General features: G+C 44.0%; 1 protein-coding gene across 9 annotated transcripts in view; it reads left to right on the forward strand.

Moving 5' to 3' along the window:
* Nucleotides 1-499: 499 nt before the first annotated feature.
* SLC22A14 (solute carrier family 22 member 14) overlaps nucleotides 500-23,571 on the forward strand; it is a 28,721-nt gene continuing 5,649 nt past the window's right edge. For 7 of the 9 annotated variants that reach the window (XM_038570456.1, XM_038570451.1, XM_038570455.1 and 4 more), the window contains exons 1-7: nucleotides 500-560; nucleotides 678-765; nucleotides 15,557-16,072; nucleotides 16,777-16,880; nucleotides 17,090-17,244; nucleotides 18,217-18,385; nucleotides 23,222-23,342. In XM_038570456.1, coding sequence (XP_038426384.1) covers nucleotides 550-560; nucleotides 678-765; nucleotides 15,557-16,072; nucleotides 16,777-16,880; nucleotides 17,090-17,244; nucleotides 18,217-18,385; nucleotides 23,222-23,342 — 1,164 coding nt within the window. In that variant the 5' untranslated portion in view covers nucleotides 500-549. Of the gene's footprint in view, nucleotides 561-672; nucleotides 766-5,371; nucleotides 5,508-15,556; nucleotides 16,073-16,776; nucleotides 16,881-17,089; nucleotides 17,245-18,216; nucleotides 18,386-23,221; nucleotides 23,343-23,571 lie in introns of those variants that run through there. The other 2 variants (XM_038570453.1, XM_038570452.1) reach the window with 2 other exon arrangements.

Raw genomic sequence — 23,571 nt, forward strand, 5'->3', positions numbered from 1 at the left:
TTCCTGCCAGCTTTTTTTAGTGAGCTGATTTGCCAACCTCCACCAAGGCTCTTCCTACCCTTTGCTCTGCATAGCTCCCTTTCTCCTACCTCCTTTCAGGGAAAGGAGAAATCATCCTAGGGGGGCTCCCCAAACTTCCCACCACTGAATCTGAGACCTCTACTCTCAGGCCTCCACTCTGCTTCTGCCTCTGTTCTCAGGTCTGAGGGCAGCTGGGCTCCCCTGACTCTCCTCCCCATCCCCTGCCTTTGGGCATGGGACGCAGGGATGGGCAAGTGAGACAGCCTCCCCCAAGGTATGGGGACGGCAGGTGCTCCAGGTGCCAGAACCATCTGCCCAGAGGCCTAGGGCTGGCGCTTGTGGAGATCTTCCCAAACCACCTGGCCCCATTCTGTCTCTAGGGTATGAGGCTGGACATGCCCCTGGAATAGAATGCTGCTCCTCACCATTCCTCCTCACCCCAAGGACCTCCCCGTCCCATTGTGACACTAATCCCCAGTCACCAATAGAACCCAACTGTTCTGCTTCCCAGGGTCTGGCTGGGGCTGGATGGTGGTCAGGTGGGCCCTGGCTCTGGCTTGTGGTCCTATCTCCAAGGAGGAGGGACTGGGGCGGGGGTATGGAAGGTGGCAATTATGATGACACCTGGCAATTGTGGGGCTGCGTTCTCAGCACAGATGTGGACGGGAGCTTGCTGGGGCCTGTTCAGCTATGAGAAGTCTGGGGAAGGATCAGGCTGCCCTCACAGGAAGTGTGAGTTCTCAGGTACGGCCCTTGGCCATTTGCCGCCCTCAGACAAAGTGCTGCTCCCGCTTTCCTTTCCTTTTTTGGGCCTCAGTCTCCTTTTTTTTTTTTTTTTTTTTTTGGTACATTGTGAACCAACTGTCTGGGGGCTCTCCTCCTGGCAGGTGATCTTTGGGATTAGTAGAGGAAGAAAGTGCTCCAGAGCCTTGTAGATTGGCAGGGCCCCGTGAGGGGCACATGGAAGGAGACCCTGCAAGAGAGGGCTAGTGTAGCTGGTTTCCAGGCCTTAAAGCCAAATCCCTGTGGGAGAGCAACTCTCCCTACCTGGAGGTCTCTATCCCCCTCTACCCCCTCCAACCTTCCAGACATACATGCTGTATTGGTTTCTGATAGCCGCTGTAACAAGTTACCACCAATATAGTGGCTTAACACAAATTTGTTACCTTATAGTTCTGGAGGTCAGAAGTCCAAAATGATTCTTACTGGGCTGAAGTCAAGCTGTCAATTGGGCTGCGTTCCTTTCTGGAGGCTCTAGGGGAGAATTCATTTTCTTATCTTTCCCAGCTTTTCTACAGGCTGCCCATATTGCTTGACTCCTGATCCCCTCCACCTTTAAAGCAGCAATGGTCAAATCCTAATGGATGTAGCTAAGATTTATTAATTTTTCATTAGTATATTATATTCCATTGTGTAAATATACGACACTTTATCCATTCTTCTGTTGATGGGCATTGATACTCTTTTTTTTTTTTCATACTTGATGTATGTTATCATGAACATTTTGGTATCTATTCCTGCATCCTATATAAACATGTTTCCCCAGAGTATATACCTGGAAGTAGAATTGCTGGATATTAAACTGTGTAAGATAATGCGAGATTGGTTTTCAAAGTAGAATTGTGAATAATCCTGCCAGAAATGATGACCTTCTCTAAAACACGGTATTAAAAAAAATTAAAAAAAAATAAAATAAAAAATAAATAAATAAAACACGGTATTGTCAGACTTCCTAAGTCTTGTTAAGCAAATGACTCATTATGTAAATATCTCATTATGGCCCTAATTTGCATTTTCCTGATTATTAAAGAGGTTGAACATTTGTCCATATGTTTGTGGGCCATAGGAATTTTCTGTTCCTGAAATACGTGTCTTTTATCTAGTTTTCTATTGTCTTTTTATTATTGATTTGTAAGACTCATTATCTATTCTTGATTCTCATATTCCCCCTCAATAATATGCATTTGCAAACATACTCTCCCAGCTGTGGCTCGGTTTTTTGTTTTTTGTTTTTTTTTTTACTCTATAATTTTCATCTTTAAGTATTCAGATTTATCATTTAACAACTTCATGGTCAGCATAAAACAGCACAGCTTTTGTGTCGTGGTTAAAAAATCCTCACCCAAAAGTAAAACATATATACCTTATATTTTCTATTCAAAGTGAAATTTAAGTCCTTAAGAAGGTTGGAATTTTTGTTTATGGTCTAAGGCAGGACTCTAGTGTTAATTTCTTCCATTTCTGATCCATCATGCTACTCTCTCTTTCCTTCCAAACTTTTGTTTGCATAGATCTATTTCCGGGCTTTCTATTTAGCTATTCCTGAACTGTTACCACTGTGCCTTTAATGAATGTCACTTTATAATAAATTTCAATATCTGGCAGGACAAATCATTCCTCCCTATCATTCTTCAGAATTTTCTTAGGTATTCATGCCTTCTAGTCTTCCATATTTTGGAATCATCTTGAGAAACTTCACAAAAAGTGTCTTTTGGATTTTGACTGGAATTCTACTGAATCTAAAGATCAATATGGGGAAGAGTTGACAACTTTCATCTGTGACCATTAGCTTTCTTTCCATGTATTTTGCTTTCTCAACGTATTTTCATAAGTTTTTTTTTAAAGATTTTATTAATTTATTCATGAGAGACAGAGAGAGAGAGAGAGAGAGAGAGAGAGGCAGAGACACAGGCAGAGGGAGAAGCAGGCTCCATGCAGGGAGCCTGACGTGCGACTCGATCCCGGGTCTCCAGGATCACACTCCGGGCTGAAGGCGGTGCTAAACCCCTGAGCCACCTGAGGCTACCGAAGCTACCCACTTGTTTTTATTTTTTAAGGGGGAGGGTGGGGCAGAAGGAGAGAGAATCTTTTTTTTTTTTTTTAAAGATTTACTTATTTATTTATGATAGACATAGAGAGAGAGAGAGGCAGAGACACAGGAGGAGGCAGAAGCAGGCTCCATGCCGGGAACCCGACGTGGGACTCGATTCCGAGACTCCAGAATCACGCCCTGGGCCAAAGGCAGGCGCTAAACCGCTGAGCCACCCAGGGATCCCAGGAGAGAGAATCTTAAGCAGGCTCTACAACCAGCACAAAGCCCCAGGTGGGACTTGATATCATAACCCTGAAATCACAACCTGAGCTGAAATCAAGAGGTGGAGTCTTACTGACTGAGCCACCCAAGCTCCCCTTAGTTTTGTAAGTTTTATAATTATTTTCCAACCAGGCTTTGCACATATTTTTGAACCATTTTTTATTCTAGTAAAATATACGAAATATAAAAATCCTTTTAACCATTTTTTATTTTTAGCTTTTTTGAGATATAATTGACATAAAATTATGAGATGTTTAAAGTGTCTTGTTAAGCAAATGACTCATTATGTAAATATCTCATTTACATATCATGGTGCTTTGATATACACATACATTGTGAAATGATTCCCCATCTAGTCAATTAACACATCCATCACTTCGTAATTCACCTTGTACCACAGATATATTTTTGAGCCATAAAATTAAATTTTGAAAGTAAATGCAATTTCCCTGAATGATTTTATTTGGTCCCAAACTTCATTTAAAATTTATATTCTGGGGATCCTTGGGTGGCTCAGCGGTTTAGTGCTGCCTTCAGCCCAGGGTGTGATCCTGGAGTCCCAGGATCAAGTCCCACGTCAGACTCCCTGCATGGAGCCTGCTTCTCCCTCTGCCTGTGTCTCTGCCTCTCTGTGTGTGTCTCTCATGAGTGAATTAAAAAAAAAAAAAAAAGCTTAAAAAAATAAAATTTATATTCTTTACATCACAATTCTAAAAGGAAAAGGAAATAATGCTTGAAATATTAACTCTAACTCTTTAAATAAAGAATAGTTTGGGTTTAAAAACTAATTCTTGGACAGTTACATGGACAACCTTCCCTGCCGCCATCTCCAACCAGCTTTTGTTACAATAAATATGAAAAATTAGGTTAAGACGTTTTAAAGTACAGTACAAAATGGTACAGGACAAGAGAGTCTTCAGGACTGCATATTATACTAAAAAAGCATAAGTAATCCGACAGTTATAGTAAACACTGATAGTCATATGACCAAAAAGCAAGCTCCTAACACCAATCAATATAGAGGTGTCCATTTATTCAGCAGCATGGCCCCAGTACATTAGCCTATGAAGACTCTTCTGGTGGAAGTGAAACTGTGGGATTTAAAAAAAAAAAAAAAAAAAAAAAAAAAAGCATGCTCTTTGGAACACAATTAAGGGGAGAAAAGTCCAGCCACAGAAAGCTTCCATAATTAGCAGGTGTATAGGCTTCATGCTACAGAAAAGACAGTCTGCTGGGTAGGTTCTAAAGAAGCAGAGATAGTTATTTCAATGAAACAGCAATAAGAACATAATTAATCTGTTATCCTTGGTACATTTATCACAGAATACAATCAAAGAGGAAGTTATTCCGATGATGCTTGTGTTTTAGTTTTGCAAAAATGTTCATATCAAAGTGGTCTAAGCTCCAGATTCTCTCTTCCAAAGATGTGTTTTTATTCCTGATGGACTGTACCCTGAAGAAATCAAAGGGAAAATCCCCATCCCTTGTTATAGTCTATCTTCCCAGGTATATGCAGACTCTTTATGTTCCTGCTTCGTGAGCCATTTAAGAAATTTGTATAACAAATGAGTTGGAGATACAATTTTATTTATTTGTTTTTATTATTTTTAAAAAAGTAAGCTCTACACCCAATGTGGGGCTTGAACTCACAACCCCAAGATCGAGAATTGCATGCTCTACCGACTGAGCCGGCCAGGCACCCCTGACATTGCAATTTTAAAAAGCAAAACGAAACACACACAAAAATCAAGGGAAAGTCACAGATGATTTTATAGAGACAGAAGTTTTTTTAAAAATGCTATTCACGGGCAGCCCTGATGGCCCAGCGGTTTGGCACCACCTTCAACCTGGGGTGTGATCCTGGAGACCCGGGATTGAGTCCCATGTCAGGCTCCCTGCATGGAGCCTGCTTCTCCCTCTGCCTGTGTCTCTGCCTCTCTTTCTTTTCTCTGTGTCTGTCATGAATAAATAAATAAAATCTTTTAAAAAAATGCTATTCATGATTCAGTAGACTTAGGAATTTGCTACCATGTTGTTTAACAATTACTTACATTGTTCATTTTCTGAGATTTCATTCCAAGGAAGAGCTGCATATTGTTAGCTTGATTTTATGGCTGTATGGGATACTTTTCCAAGTACTATCTTAAAAGCATTTTGCTTATTATGTCATAAAAGTTGGGCTCTGATGAAGTTTCTGCTGTAGGTGACACACACTGAATACTCTCATAATTTTCCTTTTATTCCTCTTGGTACATATGAAGAGCCCAAAGCTGACAAGGATCCCAACCTATTAGAAGTTTGTGACTTCATTCTAGACCTTATGAAGGCCATAATAACTAGAGCCATTGGCACCCAACACCCCCTAATCTCTGGGCAGGGGAGCTGCTTGCTGGTAGGTTACAAGTGACTGGGCTGCTCCTGACTCCTTCCCTGGAGTCAGAACTGGTCCCACAATACCTTCAGTTGTCTTCCTTGTCTCTTCCAATCTGGAAAAATTCAGGCTTCATCTTCCATGTTTTGACATTTTTGGAAAGTTCTAACTAGTTATTTTGTAGAATGTCCCTAAATTTGTTTGGTATTTTCTCATGATTATATCAACATTATGCATTTTGGGCAAGAAGTGATGGTGCACCCTTCTCAGTGTATGATATCAAGGGATACCTGATGTCAACATGACCCATTACCGGTGATTTTAACATTGATCAATTGTTTGAAGGGGTGTCTGCCAAGTTTCTTCATTATAAAGTTGTTTTCCCCTTTGAAATCGATAAGAGTCTTGTAGGGAGATACTCTGAAGCTCTGCAAATATCCTTCTTCCATATGTTCATCTTCTGGTTTTATATATCCATCAGTGATTCTTGCCTGCAACAATTATGACTATGGTGCTTGCCAAATGGTGATTTTTCTATTTCCATCATTCCTTCTGTATTATTATTATTTTTTTTAAAAGATTTTATTTATTGAGAGAGAGAGAACTAGCAGGGGTGAGGAGAGAGGGAGAATCAGACTCTTCACTGAGCAGGAAGCTTGATGCAGGTCTCAATCCCACAACCTTGGGATCATGACCTGAGCTGAAGGCAGACATCTAACAGACTGAGCCACCTGGGCACCCTCCTTCTATATTATTAATGTAGAATTGTACAGTAAGGAAGAGATGTCCCTTTTCTCCAACTATTACATCAGCACAGACTCCAGTGTATTTAATCTATGTGTTATAATTTATTACTATCACTATTTTTGTGCTAAAGTTGTCCCAGGTTTGGGTGTTGGGGACTTCTTCTGGTTGGCTTTTGTGTCTTCCTTACATGCCCCTGTCACTTTGGGGGCACTTCCTTACTTTCTGGCAGCACAAAACATCTCTCCCCCCCTGCATCTTGCTTTTTTCCTGCTCCAGCCCTGGGACCAACCACTTCTTCAAAGAACCTTCATTCTTTTACTTAGAAACCAAGATCTGAGTACTAGATGTGATCACTGCTATGAGATATCACTGCTTGTAGGCCATCTCAGTGGGCAGGGCTAGAAAATATATATCCAGCCTATCTCTATCTCTCCATATGTATCTGAAGTCATGAGTTCACACTGATACCTTTGATTCCAATCCAATGCCATGATCTTCATTCTAGTCTTCCCCTGTCCTTGGCTGTAACTCTTTTCTCTAATAGATACCTAGCTCTTATTATCTACAATATAGTTATTTGCTTAACTAAGTCCAGTATATATATAAAGTAGCTTCAGAATTACAAATTCATATCCCCGTGACACATAGTGGCACTAACTAGAATACATTTTTATACAATTCTTTTTAAAAAAATATTTTATTTATTTATTCATGAAAGACACAGAGAGAGGCAGAAGACATAGGCAGAGGAAGAAGCAGGCTCCCTGCAGGGAGCCCAATGTGGTGATCCCAGTACCCCAGGATCACTACCTGAGCTGCAGTGATGCTCAACTGCTGCACCATCCAGGTGCCCCCTTCTTTTGTACAATTCTTACCTTCAGCTTTATAGTATATCTTCAACATATTATTTTTCAAAGTTACTTCAGCTAGTTCTTTTCTTCCTCATCCCCTTCAGTGTGGTTATGACATTTATTTATAGAACACTTAGGTTTGCCATTTGGATTTTTGCCTTGTTCCGATTAATTTTCATTATTTATTTGAGGAGGGGAGTGTATGTGAAACATGGTATGGTTCTAAGGGTCAGAATACAAAAAGCTGTACTTAGAGAAGCATTGCTTCCCCTCATCCTTTTATCCCCATTTACCCTTTTCCACCCACTTACTCTCATAGATAACCAGTCTCATTAGCTTGTGACTTGCCTGTCCTGTATTTTTTTCCACAAATGAGCATATACCTTAAATCTCCCTTTATTATATGGAAAGTAGCATAGTATACATATTATTGAGCATATTGCTTTTCTCACTAACCAGTATGGCCTGGAAATCATTCCATAACAGTTCATAGAAATTTTCCTTCTCCTTTTTGTAGCTGCATAATATTCCATTGGACAGATGTACCATCTTTTATTCAACCACTCTCCTATATATGGACATTTAGGTTGTGCCTAATATTTTGCAATACCATCAATGCTGCAGTGAATAATCTTGTGCCTATGTATTTCTTATAGTCAAAAGTGTATCATCAGGGTAAATTCCTAGAAGTGGGATTGCTGAGTCAAAAAGTAAGTTAAAAAAAAAAACACACAAAAAAAACAAAACAACAACAACAACAACAAAAAAAAGTAAGTTCATATATAGTTCTGTCATATATAGTTCTTCAAGACCATCCCCGGTTCTGAGATTCACTAGAAGCACTCACAGGCCTCAGAAATTGTTATATCACAGTTAAAATGTATTACAGCTAAAGAATACAAATCAAGGTCAATAGAGGGGAAAGGTGCATTGGGTGGACTCTGGGGGAACCAGGCACCAGCTTCCAATAGTACTCTTTCATGAGAATTACACAGGATACCCTTACTCCCCCAGCAATGAACAGTAGCAACATATATCAAGTCTTTTGCCAGGGAAACTTCCATGAGCCTGAGAGTTGAGGGTTTTTACTGGGGGGAGGTGGGAAGGTGGGGGTTGTTCACATAGGCAACCAGTACCTTGTTGATTAATTGCAGTTACTGGAACTTCATTACTCAATTTCAGACCTTAGGAAGGAAGATGTTCCCCATGAGGCATAAGCCACATAGATAGGCCAGTACTGTGTGGTTCAAAGTTCCAAGCATGCAAAATTCTCTTATCACTTTGCAGCACAGGGCTCAATTCCCAGAAGCCAGCCAAGGACCAGTCACACATGCAGGTCCTATGAGAATGTGCAAGATTTATGCAACTCAGGGCAGCTGGGTTAACTCTCCTGCATGTTAGGTATTGCCAAATTGTCCTTCAGAAGGTTTGCACCAGTTTGCATTCCTATCAACAATGGGAATTTGCTTCCTCATGGTCTCACCAACAAAATGTGTTGTCATAATTTTTAATTTTTGCCAATCTGATAGGTAAAAAATGTTACCTTAGTATTGTAATTTGCATTTCTCTAATTTCAAGTGAACTCAAACATTTTCCCAATAAAAAGGTTTATTTTTACAAACTGATGTGGCACCTGGGTGGCTCAGTTGGTTAAGCATCTGCCTTCAGCTGGGGTCGTGATCCCAGGGTCCTGGGATAGAGCCCCATATCAGGCTCCCTACTCAGCAGGGAATCTGCTTCTCTCCCTTCTTCTGACCCTCCTCTTGCTTGTGCTCTCCCTCTCTCTCAAATGAATTAAAAAATCTTTAAAAAATAAATTAAAGGGTTTTAGGTTTACAGGTATGTAGTTGACTTTTATATATTCACATTACACTCAGTTAGTTGGCTCATTTCTCCTATTGTTTCTAATTATTTGTAGATTCTTTGGGGTTTTATTTTCTTCTTTCCAATCTTTATGCTTTTAATTTTTCTTTATCTCATTGCACTGGCTCAGGGTGGTAGTACAATATTGAACAGGTGACCATGGACCCTTTTGTCTTCTCTCTTATTTTTAAAGGGGATAATTCTAATGTTTCCCCATTTTAGGATATTTGGAGGGAGGTATATTCTCTTTATTGGGTCAAAGAATTTCCAATTTTTACTAGGATATTTTAAAAATCATGAATCAGTGTTGAATTTTATTTAATGAATTTTCTGCATCTCTAAACATGATCATATGGCTTTTCTCTTTTAATCTATTAGATATAAGTATTTATGTATTTTCTTTTTTTTTTTTTTTTTTTTTTTTTTTTATTTATTTATGATAGTCACAGAGAGAGAGAGGGCAGAGAAACAGGCATGAGGGAAAGACGCGGCTCCATGCACCGGGAGCCTGACGTGGGATTCGATCCCGGGTCTCCAGGATCGCGCCCTGGGCCAAAGGCAGGTGCTAAACCACTGCGCCACCCAGGGATCCCGTATTTAGGTATTTTCTAATTGCAAACCATCTTACCTTCCTAGCTTGTTTGTTTGTTTGTTTATTTGCATTCCTAGTTTAAAACTGACTTGATTGTGGTATATTTTTCCTCTTTACACACAATCAAATTTTTTTAACTTTGTTACTTAGAGGTTTTATATCTATTTTTAGGAATGAACTGGATCTATAATTTCCATTGTTGTACTATAGTTCTCTAGTTTTGTTATTGAAGTTAGAATGATTGGGAAGTTTCTCTCTCTTCTTATTCCCTGAAAAACACTTGTATACACTGGAATGATCTGTTACATAAAAGTTTGGTAGACCTCCTATAGGACATTTTGGGTCTGGTGTTTTCCTCTGTGAAAAGGTTCTTAACCTCTGCTTTCATTTCTTTCTTTCTTTTTCTTATAATTTATTTTCATTTTATTTTTTTAGAGAGAGATGGGGAGGGGTGCAGAGGGAAAGGAAGAGAGAGAATCTCAAGCAGACTCCCCATTGAGCACAGAGCCTAATGCGGGGCTCGATCCCAAGACCCTGAGATTATGACCTGAGCTGAAATCAAGAGTGGGATGCTTAACCGACTGAACCACCCAGGAGCTCCCGCTTTCCTTTTGTTCATCATTGTAGAACTTTTAAGGCTTTCTATTTATTCTTGAGTCTATTGGGTTCATTTTGTTATAAGAATTTAATTCATCTTTCAAATTCATTGACATAAAGTTGATGTAAGCATTTAGTTAATATTTTTAATCTTCCTATGTATTTATATTTCTTTTTGCATATATAAAAGACTTAATTGTACTCCTGCTTTAAATTTTTTGTTTAATTTCACCAGGGTGTGTCTAACTTATCTACTTAAAGAACAATTTTGGGCTTTGTTGATTCTCTTATTATATTTTTAAATTTCTATTTATTTTCCTTAACTTTATTATCTCTTCCTTTATTTATTTGGGTTTATTCTACTGTTCTTTTTTTTCCACTTTTTATTATAGGCATCTTGTTTATTTTTCTATTACAAAGTACTTAAAGCTATAAATTCCCCACAGAGTACCACCTTTTTATACCACCCACAAGTTTTAATATGTTCTCACTCATTATGACTCATTTATAAATATATTAAAATTTCTGTTATGATCTTTTTTGACTTCTGGGGTATTCACAAGTTTTTTTTTAATCTTAAATAGTATATATATTTATAAGACTTAAAGATATAAATATATATATATATATATATATATTCCACATTCATGGATTCATGGATTGGAAGACCCAATATTATTATTAAGATGTCAATTGCTCCTGAACCTATAGGTTCAATACAAATCTCAATAAAAATACAGCAAGAGGGATGCCTGAGTAGCTAAGTGGTTGAGCATCTGCTTTCAACTCAGGGCATGATCCTGGGGTCCTGGGATCGATCACACATTGGGCTCCCTGTTCAGCAGGGAGGTTGCTTCTCCCTGTCCCTCTACCCCTCTCCACTGCTTATGCATTCTCTCACTCATTCTTGCTCTAAAATAAATAAATAAATAAATAAATAAATAAATAAATAAATAAATAAATAAATAAATAAATTTATCTTTTTTAAAAAATGACTAAAATCCAATAAAGTGACACCAATGCTGGTAAAGATGCAGGCAAACAAGCCTTTTCACTCATTGCTGATGGGACTGGAAAATGGTTCAGCTAGCCACTTTGGAAGATAGTTTGACAGTTCCTTACAAAGCTAAACATAGTTTTACCATGTGATCTAGCACCTTTGTTCCTAGGTATTTACCCAAAGGATTCAAAAACTATGTTTACACAAAAAACCTGCATGCAAATGTTTAGCAGCTTTATTCATAATTGCCAAACACTGGAAAAGACCAAGAGGTTCTCCAATAGGTGAATGGGGAACCTGTGGAAAGTGAATACAGTAGAATATTATTCAGTGATTGAAGAGCTACCAAGCCAAGAAAAATTATGGAATACCCTAGCATATTGTTAAGTGAAAGGAGCCAGTCTGAAAAGCTATACACTGTATAATTCCAGCTATATAACATTCTAGAAAAGGTAAGATATATAGTAAAAAGACCAGGGGTTGCCAGGGGTGTGAGAGAAGGGAGAAGGATTTAATAAGTGGAACACAGGAAACTTTTTTAGGGCAGTGAAATTCTTGTATGATATTCTCTGGTGTCCTAGTGGATACACAACCCTATGCATTTGTCAAAACCCTTAGGACTTTACAAAGCAAAGAGTAAACTTTAACATACAAACATTTTTAAAAATCATTTAGGAGACCAAGAGATCTCAGGACAGAAGGCAGACTGTGACAAATAACTATAACTGTATTACAAATACATGAAAAATTCACAAGAATTACAAATCAAGCTGTCTGTTAGTGACTTCTAATTTAATTGCATGGGAGTCAGAAGGTAATTTCTGACTATTCTTTGAAATTTGTTGAGGCTTGCATTATTGCCTGGTATGTGATGAAGTTTTACCAGTGCTCTAACTAGGCATGAGAAAAAGGTGTATTCTCTAGTGTTGGATGCAGAATTTTACAAAGGCTAATTAGAAAAAGCTTGTTAAGTTGTGTTATTCAAATAATTTTATCTTGCTAAGTTTTTGTATATTTGACCTCTTGAAAAAGATACACTAAAATTTCTCATTATTAAATTGGAGCTGTCAATTTCTCCTATTAGTTGTACCCATTATTGTTTTATATATTTGAATACATTTGTTTTAGCTTCATATATATTTAAAATTAACATTTTTAGTGTCTGAATTTTTATCTTTTTTTTAATAAAGATTTTATTTATTTATTTATTTATTTATTTATTTATTGAGAGAGAGAAAGCAAGAAAGGGAGAGAACAAGTGAGGTGAGGGACAGAGGGAGAAGCAGACTTCTTGCTAAGCAGGGAGCCCAATGGGGACCTCCATCCCAGGACCTTGGGACCATGACCTGAGGTGAAGGCAGATGCTTAACTGACTGAGCCACCCAGGTGCTTGAACTTTTATCTTTAAATAATGAATCTCTTTATTCTGAATGATACTTTATCTTTTTATTTTGCCTAGTAGTAATATGGCTAAAATCAGCTTTCCTTTGATGAGTGTTTGCCTAATAGAACTTTTTTTTAAGATTTTATTTATTCAATTGAGAGAGAGAGAGAGCATGAGCAGGGGGAGGGGCAGAGGGAGAAAGGGTTAAGCAGACTCCCTTCGGAGCAAGTAGCCCGATGTGGAACTGGATCCCAGGACCCTGGGATCATGACCTGAGCCAAGGGCAGCCGCTTAACCGACTGAGCCACCCAGGTGCCCCTGTATATGAATTTAACTTTTAAAAGGCTAAATACGTGGGGCACCTGGGTGGCTTAGTTGGTTAAGTGTCCAACTCATGGTTTCAGCTCAAATCATAATCTCAGGATTATGAGATGGAGCCCCACATCATGCTCTGCACTCAGTGGGGAGCATGCTTGAGATTCTCCCTCTACGTCTGCCCCTCCTCCTGCTCTCTAAATCAATCAATCATTAAAAGGCTCAATCCAGGGATCCCTGGGTGGCGCAGCGGTTTGGTGCCTGCCTTTGGCCCAGGGCGCGATCCTAGAGACCCGGGATCGAATCCCTCGTTGGGCTCCCGGTGCATGGAGCCTGCTTCTCTCTCTGCCTATGTCTCTGCCTCCCTCTCTCTCTCTCTCTGTGTGACTATCATAAATAAATAAAATTTAAAAAATAAATTAAAAAAACTAAAAGGCTCAATCCAACCATCTCTTTTTACTAGTGATAATCAATATACTGTGTCTCATTTCTCCAATCTCAATTATTGTCATCTGCTTTTTTGTTTCTTCTCATTTTTTCTCTTAGCTTCTTTTGGATTGAGGGTTTGTATTTGTTTTTACCTTCAGTCTATGTTTTCCCACTACTATTCTCTAGTAGTAGAGAATGGAACTGGACAACTGGAATGGTTGTCCTTAAAATGTTATCATGCAAGTGTACCTTCTCTGTCATACACCCCAAATAATAGAAAGAAAGGGTTCTTTTTTTAAGACTTTATTTATTTACTTAACAGAGAAAGAGAGAGCACAAGCAGGGGGAGCAGCAGGCAGAGGGAGAGGGGGAAGCAGGCTCCCTGCTGGTCAGAGTGCCTGATGTGGGTCTCAATCCCAGGACCCTGGGATCTCAATCTGAGCTCTAGGCAGACACTTTACTGACTGCGCCACCCAGATGCCCCAATAGAAGGGTTTCTGAGCAACACTTTGGCTTAGATTGTCCCCCTCCTGACAGATATTATTGTTGCCCATCATTTTATCTTTATTATTTTCCACAAATGGACAGGATTTTTATTATTTAATACAATTAATAGTTGAGTTTACTTACATGTTTACCATTTTTGATTGCTCATTATTGCATCTGAGGCTGTCCTCCTGAGATACTTTTCCTCCTTCTTATTCTTTAGAAACTCCATTTAATCAGATCTCTTACATGAATGCTCCCTAATTTTTGACTAGCTATAACTGTCTTTATTTTATCCTAGTTCTCGACAATTTTGCTGAGTCAACAATTCTAGATTGGCTATTATTGTCTTTTTTCTAAAGACTTTCACTCTTTCTGATTTCCTTGTTGCTTCTCAACTTCTGTTTCTTTACAGAAGACTGTGAACACCACTTGTTTGTCAGTGATCTGTCTTCTAGATGTTTTTGAAGATCTTTGTCCCTGATGTGCTGCAGCTTTATTACAATGTGTGTAGCCATGGGTTTCTTTATTATTGATACTGCTTGGGATATGCTGCTTCCTGAGTCTGTGGATTCATGTTTTCCAAGTTTTAGAAAATGCTTTGTTTTTATCCCTTTAAATCTTGCTTCTCCATTTCTCATTTCTCTTCCAGTTGGAGGATGCATGGTAAACCTTGTATCTCCAGAGTCTCTGCCTCTTTCACATTCCTGCTATGTGTTCCAGTTTGGTAATTCTCTGTGTCAAATCTGATTAATATTTTTTTCCTTTTAGTGTTTCCATTTTTTAAAATATGTATTTGTTTATTTTACAAAGAGGGAGAGAACAGGGGCGAGGGGGAGAGAGAGTTCCAAGCAGACTCCACACTAAGCACAGAGCCCGGCACAAGGCTCAATCTCATAACCTGAGATCATGACCTGAGCGAAAACCAAGAGTCAGTCAGTCAACTGAATGAGCCACCTAGGTTCCCCAGTGTTTCCATTTCTTCTAGAAGTTCAGTGTCTTCCCTCTAAAAATGTCTTTTTTGCCTATTCTTGTTGTGAGTTCATCTTGTAATTACAACTTTGATGTCTTTGAGAAGTTTATATGATAGTGGTTCTATACTCTGTATCTGACAGTTCCAACATCTGCAGTCAGGAGCTGTCTTTGTTTCTATTGACTCAGAATGGATTGCCTTCTTAGGACTTTCAGAACCTTTCATTTTAAACTCTTTGCTTGACCTGCTTCATATCCTTACAGCCAGTATTGCTTTCTTCCTCCCCTCCTCCCCCTTACCTGCCTTTCCAGTTAGGCTCTGTGTTGCTCTACACCCCTCTACCATTTTGGTGCTCCAGGCCTGGTTCCCCACTTCTGTGGTCACCCACCCATCTTGGCCTCAGTTTTCTGGCTACTCCTGATCCAGATATTTGGTGGTGGTGGTGGTGGTGGGGTGTTTGTTTTCTTGGAGAAATTTTCCCTGGAGATTCTCTCTTACCTTTTGCAAGACTGGCAGTGCCTGCTTGTCTGTGTAACCAGATTTTCAGTTGTGGGGAAGCTGTGGGAGACAAAGCTCCTCAGAATTTATTCATGACAATGGAAACATAGCATTTTCTAAAACATTTAAAAAATCTTAAGTGCACTGAAAATTAGGGATGGGTGGGGCCCATGGGGAACAGATTATGTTAACTAAGAAACTTCATAAACGAAGGAGAGAACCACAGAGAACATCAAGGCAGGAATCCAAACTTCTGACTAGTGGCTGCCATGCCCATCTCTGACGTCTGGGAAGTGGTGTCAGCAGAGTCTGAGCTGTGTCGTTTCTTTCAATAGTTGGCGACAGAAAACAACTGCAAGGTAAAGCAAAGATACCACCATCCTTCCGAGACCTTGAACCAGCTTGAGGTACCAGAACACATCCATTCCCCATCTCTGGAGATGCTGTTACGCAGACTGAGGGCAATGGAAGCTCAGCAGGATGACAAGTTTGCCAGTATCCTGGATGTGGTGGGGAAGTTTGGCACATTCCAGCGTAGGCTGGTGGCCCTCACCTTCATCCCCAACATCCTGCTGGCCTTCTTCATGTTTGCTGACATCTTCATGTTCACAGCCCAGAAGCCTTATTGCAATACCAGCTGGATACTGGCAATCGACCCCAACCTGTCAGAGGCTGAGCAGTTGAATCTGACCCTGCCCCGAGAACCCAATGGCAGTTTCCAGACATGTCTCATGTACTTGCCCGTGGCCTGGGATCTGGATTCTATTATCCAATTTGGCCTCAACTACACAGTGTCATGCCAAGATGGGTGGATCTATCCTGAGACCAAGAAGCGATCACTTGTCAATGAGGTGTGCATTCTCCTGAGTTGTTTATAGCTACCCCACAGCCCAGAGATGTGCCCTCACCGAACAGGTGGCAATACTGAGGCTCCGGAAGGGGAACAATTGTTCAAGGTGACCTTGCAGAGGCAGAGCGAGGGCAGAAACTGTCTAGGCCTGGCCTCCCCTGTCTTAGCCAGGAAGCTAGAATAGATTTGGGTGTAGAGGCAAAGGCTCTACCATCTGTCCAGGGAATTGCTCTGTAGTTGTGGCTTTGCCCTCTGAACTCTCACAAGATAGAAAATAGGGAATGAAGCGGCTTGGATCAGGTACCTCTCACAGGGTTTCTCAACTAGAACTGTAACCTGGGCCCTTCACAGCACAGACCTGCCCAATTTGAATCTCTAGGCTGGGGCCCAACATCTGTATTTGGGAAAGGGTCTTCAGTGATTCCAGCCTGTGCTCAGTTACATCTCCACCTATTCCCTATTTTGGCCTGTGCCTCTGGTCCCTTCTCTCCAGGCCTCATTCCCAGGGTCTGCCAGATGCAGGATGGGTTGCAGAGGTCACAGCTGAGGCATTTTGCACCACAGTTAGCTTCCTGTCCCTGCCCCAGGCCCCTTCTGCCTAAAGGCCCACCCTGAGGGGGTGGGGCAGGGGTGTAGGCTCAGTCTCTGGACCCAGAGGCTGACCCTGGGTGGAGGCCTGTAGCCAATCCCGCGTAAAACCCCCAGTTTGACTTGGTGTGTGGCAAGGAGTCGAACATGGAAGGCGTGCAGACCATGTTCCTGGCGGGCCTCCTTATAGGGTCTCTCATCTTTGGGTTCGTAAGTGACAAGTAAGTGTCCCGGAGTTCCCTCTAGTCCCTGGAAGCCCCTGGCTCCTCCTCGCGCGCCTTCAGAGCTAGGGTCTCAAGTGGGAGGTGGGGCGGAGGGGGGCAGCGGCACCATGGAGGCCTCCAGACGGCCCAGGACCGCCCCAGGACTGGGCTGGGCAGCCACTGCGGTCGGTGGGCGCCCTTGGCGCAGCCTCACTTGGACCCCACAGGCTGGGCCGCTACCCCACCATCCTGATGTCGCTGCTGGGGCTGATCATCTTCGGCTTCGGCGCAGCCTTTGTCAACACCTTTCACCAGTACCTGTTCTTCCGCTTCGTGGTGTCCCAGGCTTTGGTGTGCTACGCCATCAGCAGCGTGTGCTTGGGTGAGGCCGCGGGCGCGGGCCCACGCGGAGCCCCCTGGACTAGCAGAGCTGCAGCCCCTCTGAGGCCGCCGCGGAGGGAGGAGCCTCCGCCCCCAGGGCCCTGGAGATGCTGGAGAATCTGCTCAGACTGCCCTTCTCCCCTGTCTTCCATCCTAGCCCCCTTGTACTCTACACATTCTCCTCTTGAGGACCACCCCCCCACCCCCGGTCCCCCACATGGCTTATATGCATTGAGCCCTTCAGAAGGCCTGGCTGCTCTTAAACCTATATATATACACACACACTGTCTCATTTCCTGGTGACAGCACTGTCTTCGGGAGGTACTCTTCTATTGTCCCTTTAGCAGAGAAGGATACTTGAGCCTCACGAAGTTTAACCACTTTGCTCGGGACCACACAACAGTTACAGGGAAGAGCTGGGATTTCATCCCAGGCCTGTGGGATGCGAAAGCCCTAAGTGCCCACGCACTCATTCAGCTTTCAGCCTCTGCGGCCTGGTGAGCTTAGAGTTCCCTGGCAAGAGACTTCTTGTTGGAGCTTGTCGGAGGGAACTGGCTTCTCCAATGGAGCCCTAGGCCTAGGTAGCCAAAGCACCGAGGCACCGAAAACACAGATGGGGGCCCAGACTCCCTGCCTCCCCATGTGTTAGGGCACATGTGAGGAGTTGTGCCCAAAAATGGGCCATCTCTGCAAGAGAGACCCATGGTCAGGCGGGAGGTGTTGAGAGGGAGCAGACATGTGGAGAAGGGACTGGAGGCTATACATATGATTGGGAGTTCGGGCAATGGGTCTCAGGCATATCTTGGGGTTCCAGAGGCACTCTGCTTGGCTTAGAAGTCAACCTAGGGCAAAAGCACCTTCACCCAGGCTGAACTGTCCTAAGCTGGGGTGGGGCATCTCAGAAGGCTGGGTGGCAGGGTAGCCCCGGGGATCCTAAGCTGACCATGATTTTGTCCTCTTGGCCTCTGCACAGCCACCGAGTGGCTCGTAGGTCAGCACCGGGCCCACGCCATCATCCTGGAACACTGCTTTTTCTCTATGGGAGTCATGTTCCTGACGGGACTTGCCTACATCCTTCCCCACTGGCGGCTACTGTTTCTGGTGGGTGGGGCACCTGTGTTCCCCCTCATCTCCTACATCTGGTGAGCAAACAGGGTGTGTGCAGTGATGAGTCTGATGGGCTGATGCTGAGGAGTCTGGAGGGTCCTGGAAGGGGTGGAGTGGGTGGAATTTTCGCTTGGAGAAAGTGCATGTGGATGAAATGAGAAAGAGCCCAGAGCAGAGCCTCTGGAACCATAGCATTAATCCCCATCAGAGGAGACACTTGAAGAGATGTCAAAGAAGTAGTCAGAAAAGTCAGAAGGCAAGGTGTTGAAAGGTAGAGTCAGGGCTGAAGGCAAGAAAGGTGATCCTGGGGAAGAGTCAACTGGCCTTGTTGACCTTGAGGTGGCTGCAGTGGAGCGGCAGGGGAGTGAGGAAAGAGGAGAGGCTGAAAATGGAGCCTTCTAGAAGGTGACTCTTTCACCATGCTGAGCTGAGGTGGGCAAGGGGAAGTAATAACGTGATTGGGCAGCAAAGGCAGTCAGGGAAAGCTGTGTGGTGTTCTGAATTGGGGGGGGAGGGTCACAGACAGGAACCTGAGACCCCAAAGCTAGGAAAAGACAGGTGATGGGAGAGAGGGAAGAGAAGGTAGAGAGAAGAAGAGACAGAAATCACCCCGTTAAGGGGCAGGCAGTTCTGTGTGGAGAAGGGATCAGGTTTCACCTTGACATCACATTTAAGCTTTACAACCCTGAGAGAAGGATGTGATTCTCATGTCATGGGGGCTGAAGGGGTGAGGATGAGGGGAGAACTGAAGCTTCAGAAGACCAAAATAACTTGCCCAAGGCCACACAGCTACAGAGTGGCAGACCTGGGATTTGGCTCAGCCTCTGTGGGGTGGGGCCACTGAATTCAGAGCCTCTGAATTTTCCCCACTGCGCCGCCATACACAACATGGATTGTAAGAGGTGGGGTTACTCTTTAAGAAGTGAGGGCACAAAAAAAAAAAAAAAAAAAGAAGAAGAAGAAGTGAGGGCACATAGGTGGCTTGGAGACCTTCCAAATTCCAAAGCTGGGGACCATCTTGAAGGTCGTCGACGTTCCCAAGTGTGTACCGGGGGCTCCCTGATGCCAGGTGGCATGACTCTGCCATGTAGCTAGGAAATGGCATTTCATGGCTTAACCTTAAAAAGTTTTTAAAAGCGGGGATCCCTGGGTGGCGCAGCGGTTTAGCACCTGCCTTTGGCCCAGGGCACAATCCTGGAGACCCGGGATCGAATCCCACGTTGGGCTCCTGGTGCATGGGGCCTGCTTCTCCCTCTGCCTGTGTCTCTGCCTCTCTCTCTCTCTCTCTCTCTCTCTCTCTGATGTGACTATCATAAATTTTAAAAGTTTTTAAAAGCAATAGATGCATGTGGTTAAAGTAAGGAATAGCAAAAGGTCTGTGGTGAAAAATAAGTCAACAATTTCAGCTCCCCTCAGCCCCCAGTTCCTTCCCTAAAAGCCATCACTCTGTGGACTCTTAGCTCTTTCTTCTGGTAGATGCCTACATAGTTCTACATTCTGTGAGTAGACGGCTCATTGGGGCACATTTTTCTGGAGACGTGTCCTGTGAGATGTTCCTTCCTTGACACTTGTCAATATCTTGGGCAGGTTCCATCTCTTTACAGTCATTCTTTTTTTCCCCCCAAAAGATTGTATTTATTTCTTTATTTGAAAGAGAGAGAAAGAGAGAGCAAACAAGTGGGAGGAGGGGGAGAGAGAGAATCTCAAGCAGACTGTGTGCTGAGCTCGATGCGGGGTTTGATCCCAGGACCCCAAGATCATGACCTGAGCTGAAATCAAGAGTCAGATGTTTAACTGACTGAGCCACCCAGGCACCCTTCTTTATAGCCATTCTTAATTGAAAGCGAAGTCTCATTTTTGTAATTTGGACTCACTTTCAGGGATTAAAAAATCCAATCCAGTCCAATTTTAAACTTGATCTTACATCCAGTTCACAGCTTCTCCCTGGTGGCTGAGTCGGGCTAGTGTTCTGATCTTTGCCCTTCCTCCTCTGTCTACCTGCTCTGATCTTCCAGGTCCTAGGCAGGAGGTAGGGCATCAGAGAAAAGAGACAAGTGTGCAACAGGCGCTGTCATGGGTGGTCGGTGTCTTCTGTAGGATCCTCTGGGGCCCATGTGTGGGTCTTCAGGGGTCCACTTGGCGTTTTCTAATGCTCCAGGCTGTCTTCAGCAGTTCACCCCATAGACTCTCTCTGCAGAGGTCTCCTTGCCCTAGCATGTGGGGTGACTTCAAGATAGTAGGGTCCACTTGGCCAAAAAGACTCTCATCACCCCATCCCCCAGGCTGCCATTGTGGTGGCTCCCACCAACTTACTGCCTGGTCATACGCAGGGGAGAGAGGTCCCCCCAACTCTGGGTTTGCATAGGTCCTCCAACTTGAGGGGATTTGAGTTAACTCTCCCCGTAGATGACTGTCTGGAGTACAGGACAACCCCCTTGTTTCTGAATCAGTAAGCTCCAGGCAGAATGGGAGGGCAGACTCTCTGTCTCAAAGACCCTCTCCTTAATCAGGTTTGAATAGATGAGAGCAACCTGGGGAGAAGACAGTCTCACTACCACAAAATGGAAATTTCTAGCCTCTCTGGATGGTTGCAGGAGGTGGCCGCTGGGATGTTTTTTGTTTTGTTTTGTTTTTTTAATTTTTTATTTATTTATGATAGTCACAGAGAGAGAGAGAGAGAGGCAGAGACATAGGCAGAGGGAGAAGCAGGCTCCATGCACCGGGAGCCCAACGTGGGATTCGATCCCGGGTCTCCAGGATCATGCCCTGGGCCAAAGGCAGGCGCCAAACCGCTGCGCCACCCAGGGATCCCTGTTTTGTTTTGTTTTGTTTGGCTTTTGGTTTTTAGTGGGTCCTATCCTGAATGTGATAACAACCCTCTTTAGAATGTGAGGTTACCAGTCATTGCTACTAGCCTTGGGACATCAGCTGAAATTCCAAGACAAAATTTCCGTGTCCTGTTCACTTACACTGCTTTTCCTCATTCTCTGATTTTATTATTTTCTCAATAGCATTTGAAATTCTTGTATAGAAGTCAATAAAATTGCAAAAAAACATTCACAAATATTTTGGCTACAAGTTAGAGTTTTGTTTTGTTTTTTTTTTTTCCCCTCTTGTTCCCTACATTACTTGTGTCCTCTGGGGTAATTTTTTTTTTCCTGCTTGATTACTTTGGCCCCTTTTTCACTAGGAGGGTTTGGTTTGATTGCTTGCTTTATTTTGTTTTCCACTATTGGGCGATTTTTTTTTTGGTCATCCTTCATCTCTAAGAGCATCTCTCCATCCCTAAGTCACTAAGACACTAGTGGGAAACTGAACAGAAGCTGACTGCCTGGTAATCCTGTAGGGCAATGAATCTCAGATTTCTTTGAGCAGCAGAATCAGTCACATGGGGGCTGGTGAAAACATCAATGACTAGGCCCTGCGCTCAGAGATTCTCAATCAGCAGGACTGGGAGTAGAGCAGAATCTGTATTTCCTACAAGCTCCCAGGTGATGCTGATGCTGCTGATCCGATGACCACTTTGCGAACCACTACTATCAGGTGACCAGATGGCCGGTAGCCTTTTCTTTGAGGGATCCTCAAGTCAGGGAGCTGCCTGGCTCAGGTTGTTTTGTTCCTAAGTGGGGCTGGGAGGGGGGCCTCTTGTCATCATCATGGGGACTTCCACTTGGCTCCCCTGGTTTGTCCTCGACCTCCCCTAGGCTCTGGGAGCAAACTACAGAGGGAACTGGAGTCCCGTATCTGAGGACTGGGGTGTTACATGCCGTGCCTTGCCGTGTGGCCACCAGCCTGCCTCCATCTTCTGCTGGGCTGTGTGTATTTTTGTTAAATCTTTCTTCCACTGCTCTCTTTTTTGATCTCCTTTCTCTTTCCTCTAGTTTAGTGGGCACGTGCTCAATATCTTATCTTTTTGAAAAAGCCCCAGTTGGGTGGCTTTCTTTAGGAGAGTTCCCCAGCCTTACCATGGAGAAGGATGGCAGGGAGTCTGCTTCCCCCCCGCATCCCCCCATCCCCCTGCCGCGAAGGGCAGGAGCAGAGACAGGCAGAGAAAATGAAGTTGCCTCTCATGTCAGAGGCACATGTTTACAAGGCTGGCCATGGACTTTAGGCCGGGCCTGGATTGGGCAGGGGGTGGGTGTGCAAGAAGTCAGCAGGGGACAATGGCATAGTTTATAGAGTGCCTGATCAGGGCACTGGGGTCCGTACCAGCTCTGCCTCTGTGACCTTGGGCAAGCCCTGACCCCCTGAGTCTGGGAATAAAATGGGGATAATCATACTAGGTCCAGGGTTGGGCAGGGATTAAACCTGATGATTCATAAGTAAGGGCACCAGGCACAATCCCTGGCTGTAATAAGCTCTTTAAGTGTTCACCTGTGTGGATTCTGACAGCCAGGAAGAATCGAGAAGAACTGAGGGACCAGAGTTACTCCAAGGTCAAAGCCAGTGGCAATGTGGCTGGGGCGGAGGGGGACAGAGAGGACTGCTGTCCACCGGGCAGGGGGTCAGCCCTGGGGTTGGCCCTGCGGTCCTGCTGGTCTCCAGGCTTTTAGGACACAGAGAGGAAACAGGAGCAGTGCCAACCCTGAGAATGGGGCTCTTAGGGAGCGTGTGGATATGGGGGGTGGTGCCCTCCGAGTGCCCTGAGATGGCAAGGCAGAGAGCGCCAAGAGGGAGCGGGGAGCAGCTGCAGGCCAGGGGCAGCCAGGCCGGCGGAGACCCTGGGCGGCCCGGAGTGGCTGCTGCCAGGCAGGGGCAGGGGCGCCTTGCAGGTACCGGTCACTGTCAAGGCCTCCCACCTCCCCGTCTGGTCGTGCTGGAGACCTCCGGGGCATCTTAGGAGGATGAGTAAGAGCGGGTGGGTCGTGCAGGATGCTGCCCGAGTCCCCGCGGTGGCTGATGCTGAAAGGCAAGCTGGGGGCGGCCAAGCGGGTGCTGTGCTATGCGGCCAGTGTGAACGAGAAGACCATTCCCTTAAGTCTGCTGGACAAGGTAAGAGGCCTCGGTCCTGCACTGGAGCCAGGGCAGGGGTGAGGAGGAGCCTCTTCCTCGCTCGTCCTTTCTGGTGGGACCTCTGCCCAGAGGGTGTCCCCAGGCCACTGCTTGAGGAGAATGGTGACAGCAAAACCTGACCCTGCCAGGGGCCAGGCTGGCACTGCGGGGGTGGGGTGGGGAGTGGGGGAGGGGCGGGCAGGCCTTGAGGTCCTGTGGGGGCAGCGAG

Source organism: Canis lupus, chromosome 23 (assembly GCF_011100685.1).
Source record: "Canis lupus familiaris isolate Mischka breed German Shepherd chromosome 23, alternate assembly UU_Cfam_GSD_1.0, whole genome shotgun sequence".
Classification (NCBI taxonomy): domain Eukaryota; kingdom Metazoa; phylum Chordata; class Mammalia; order Carnivora; family Canidae; genus Canis; species Canis lupus.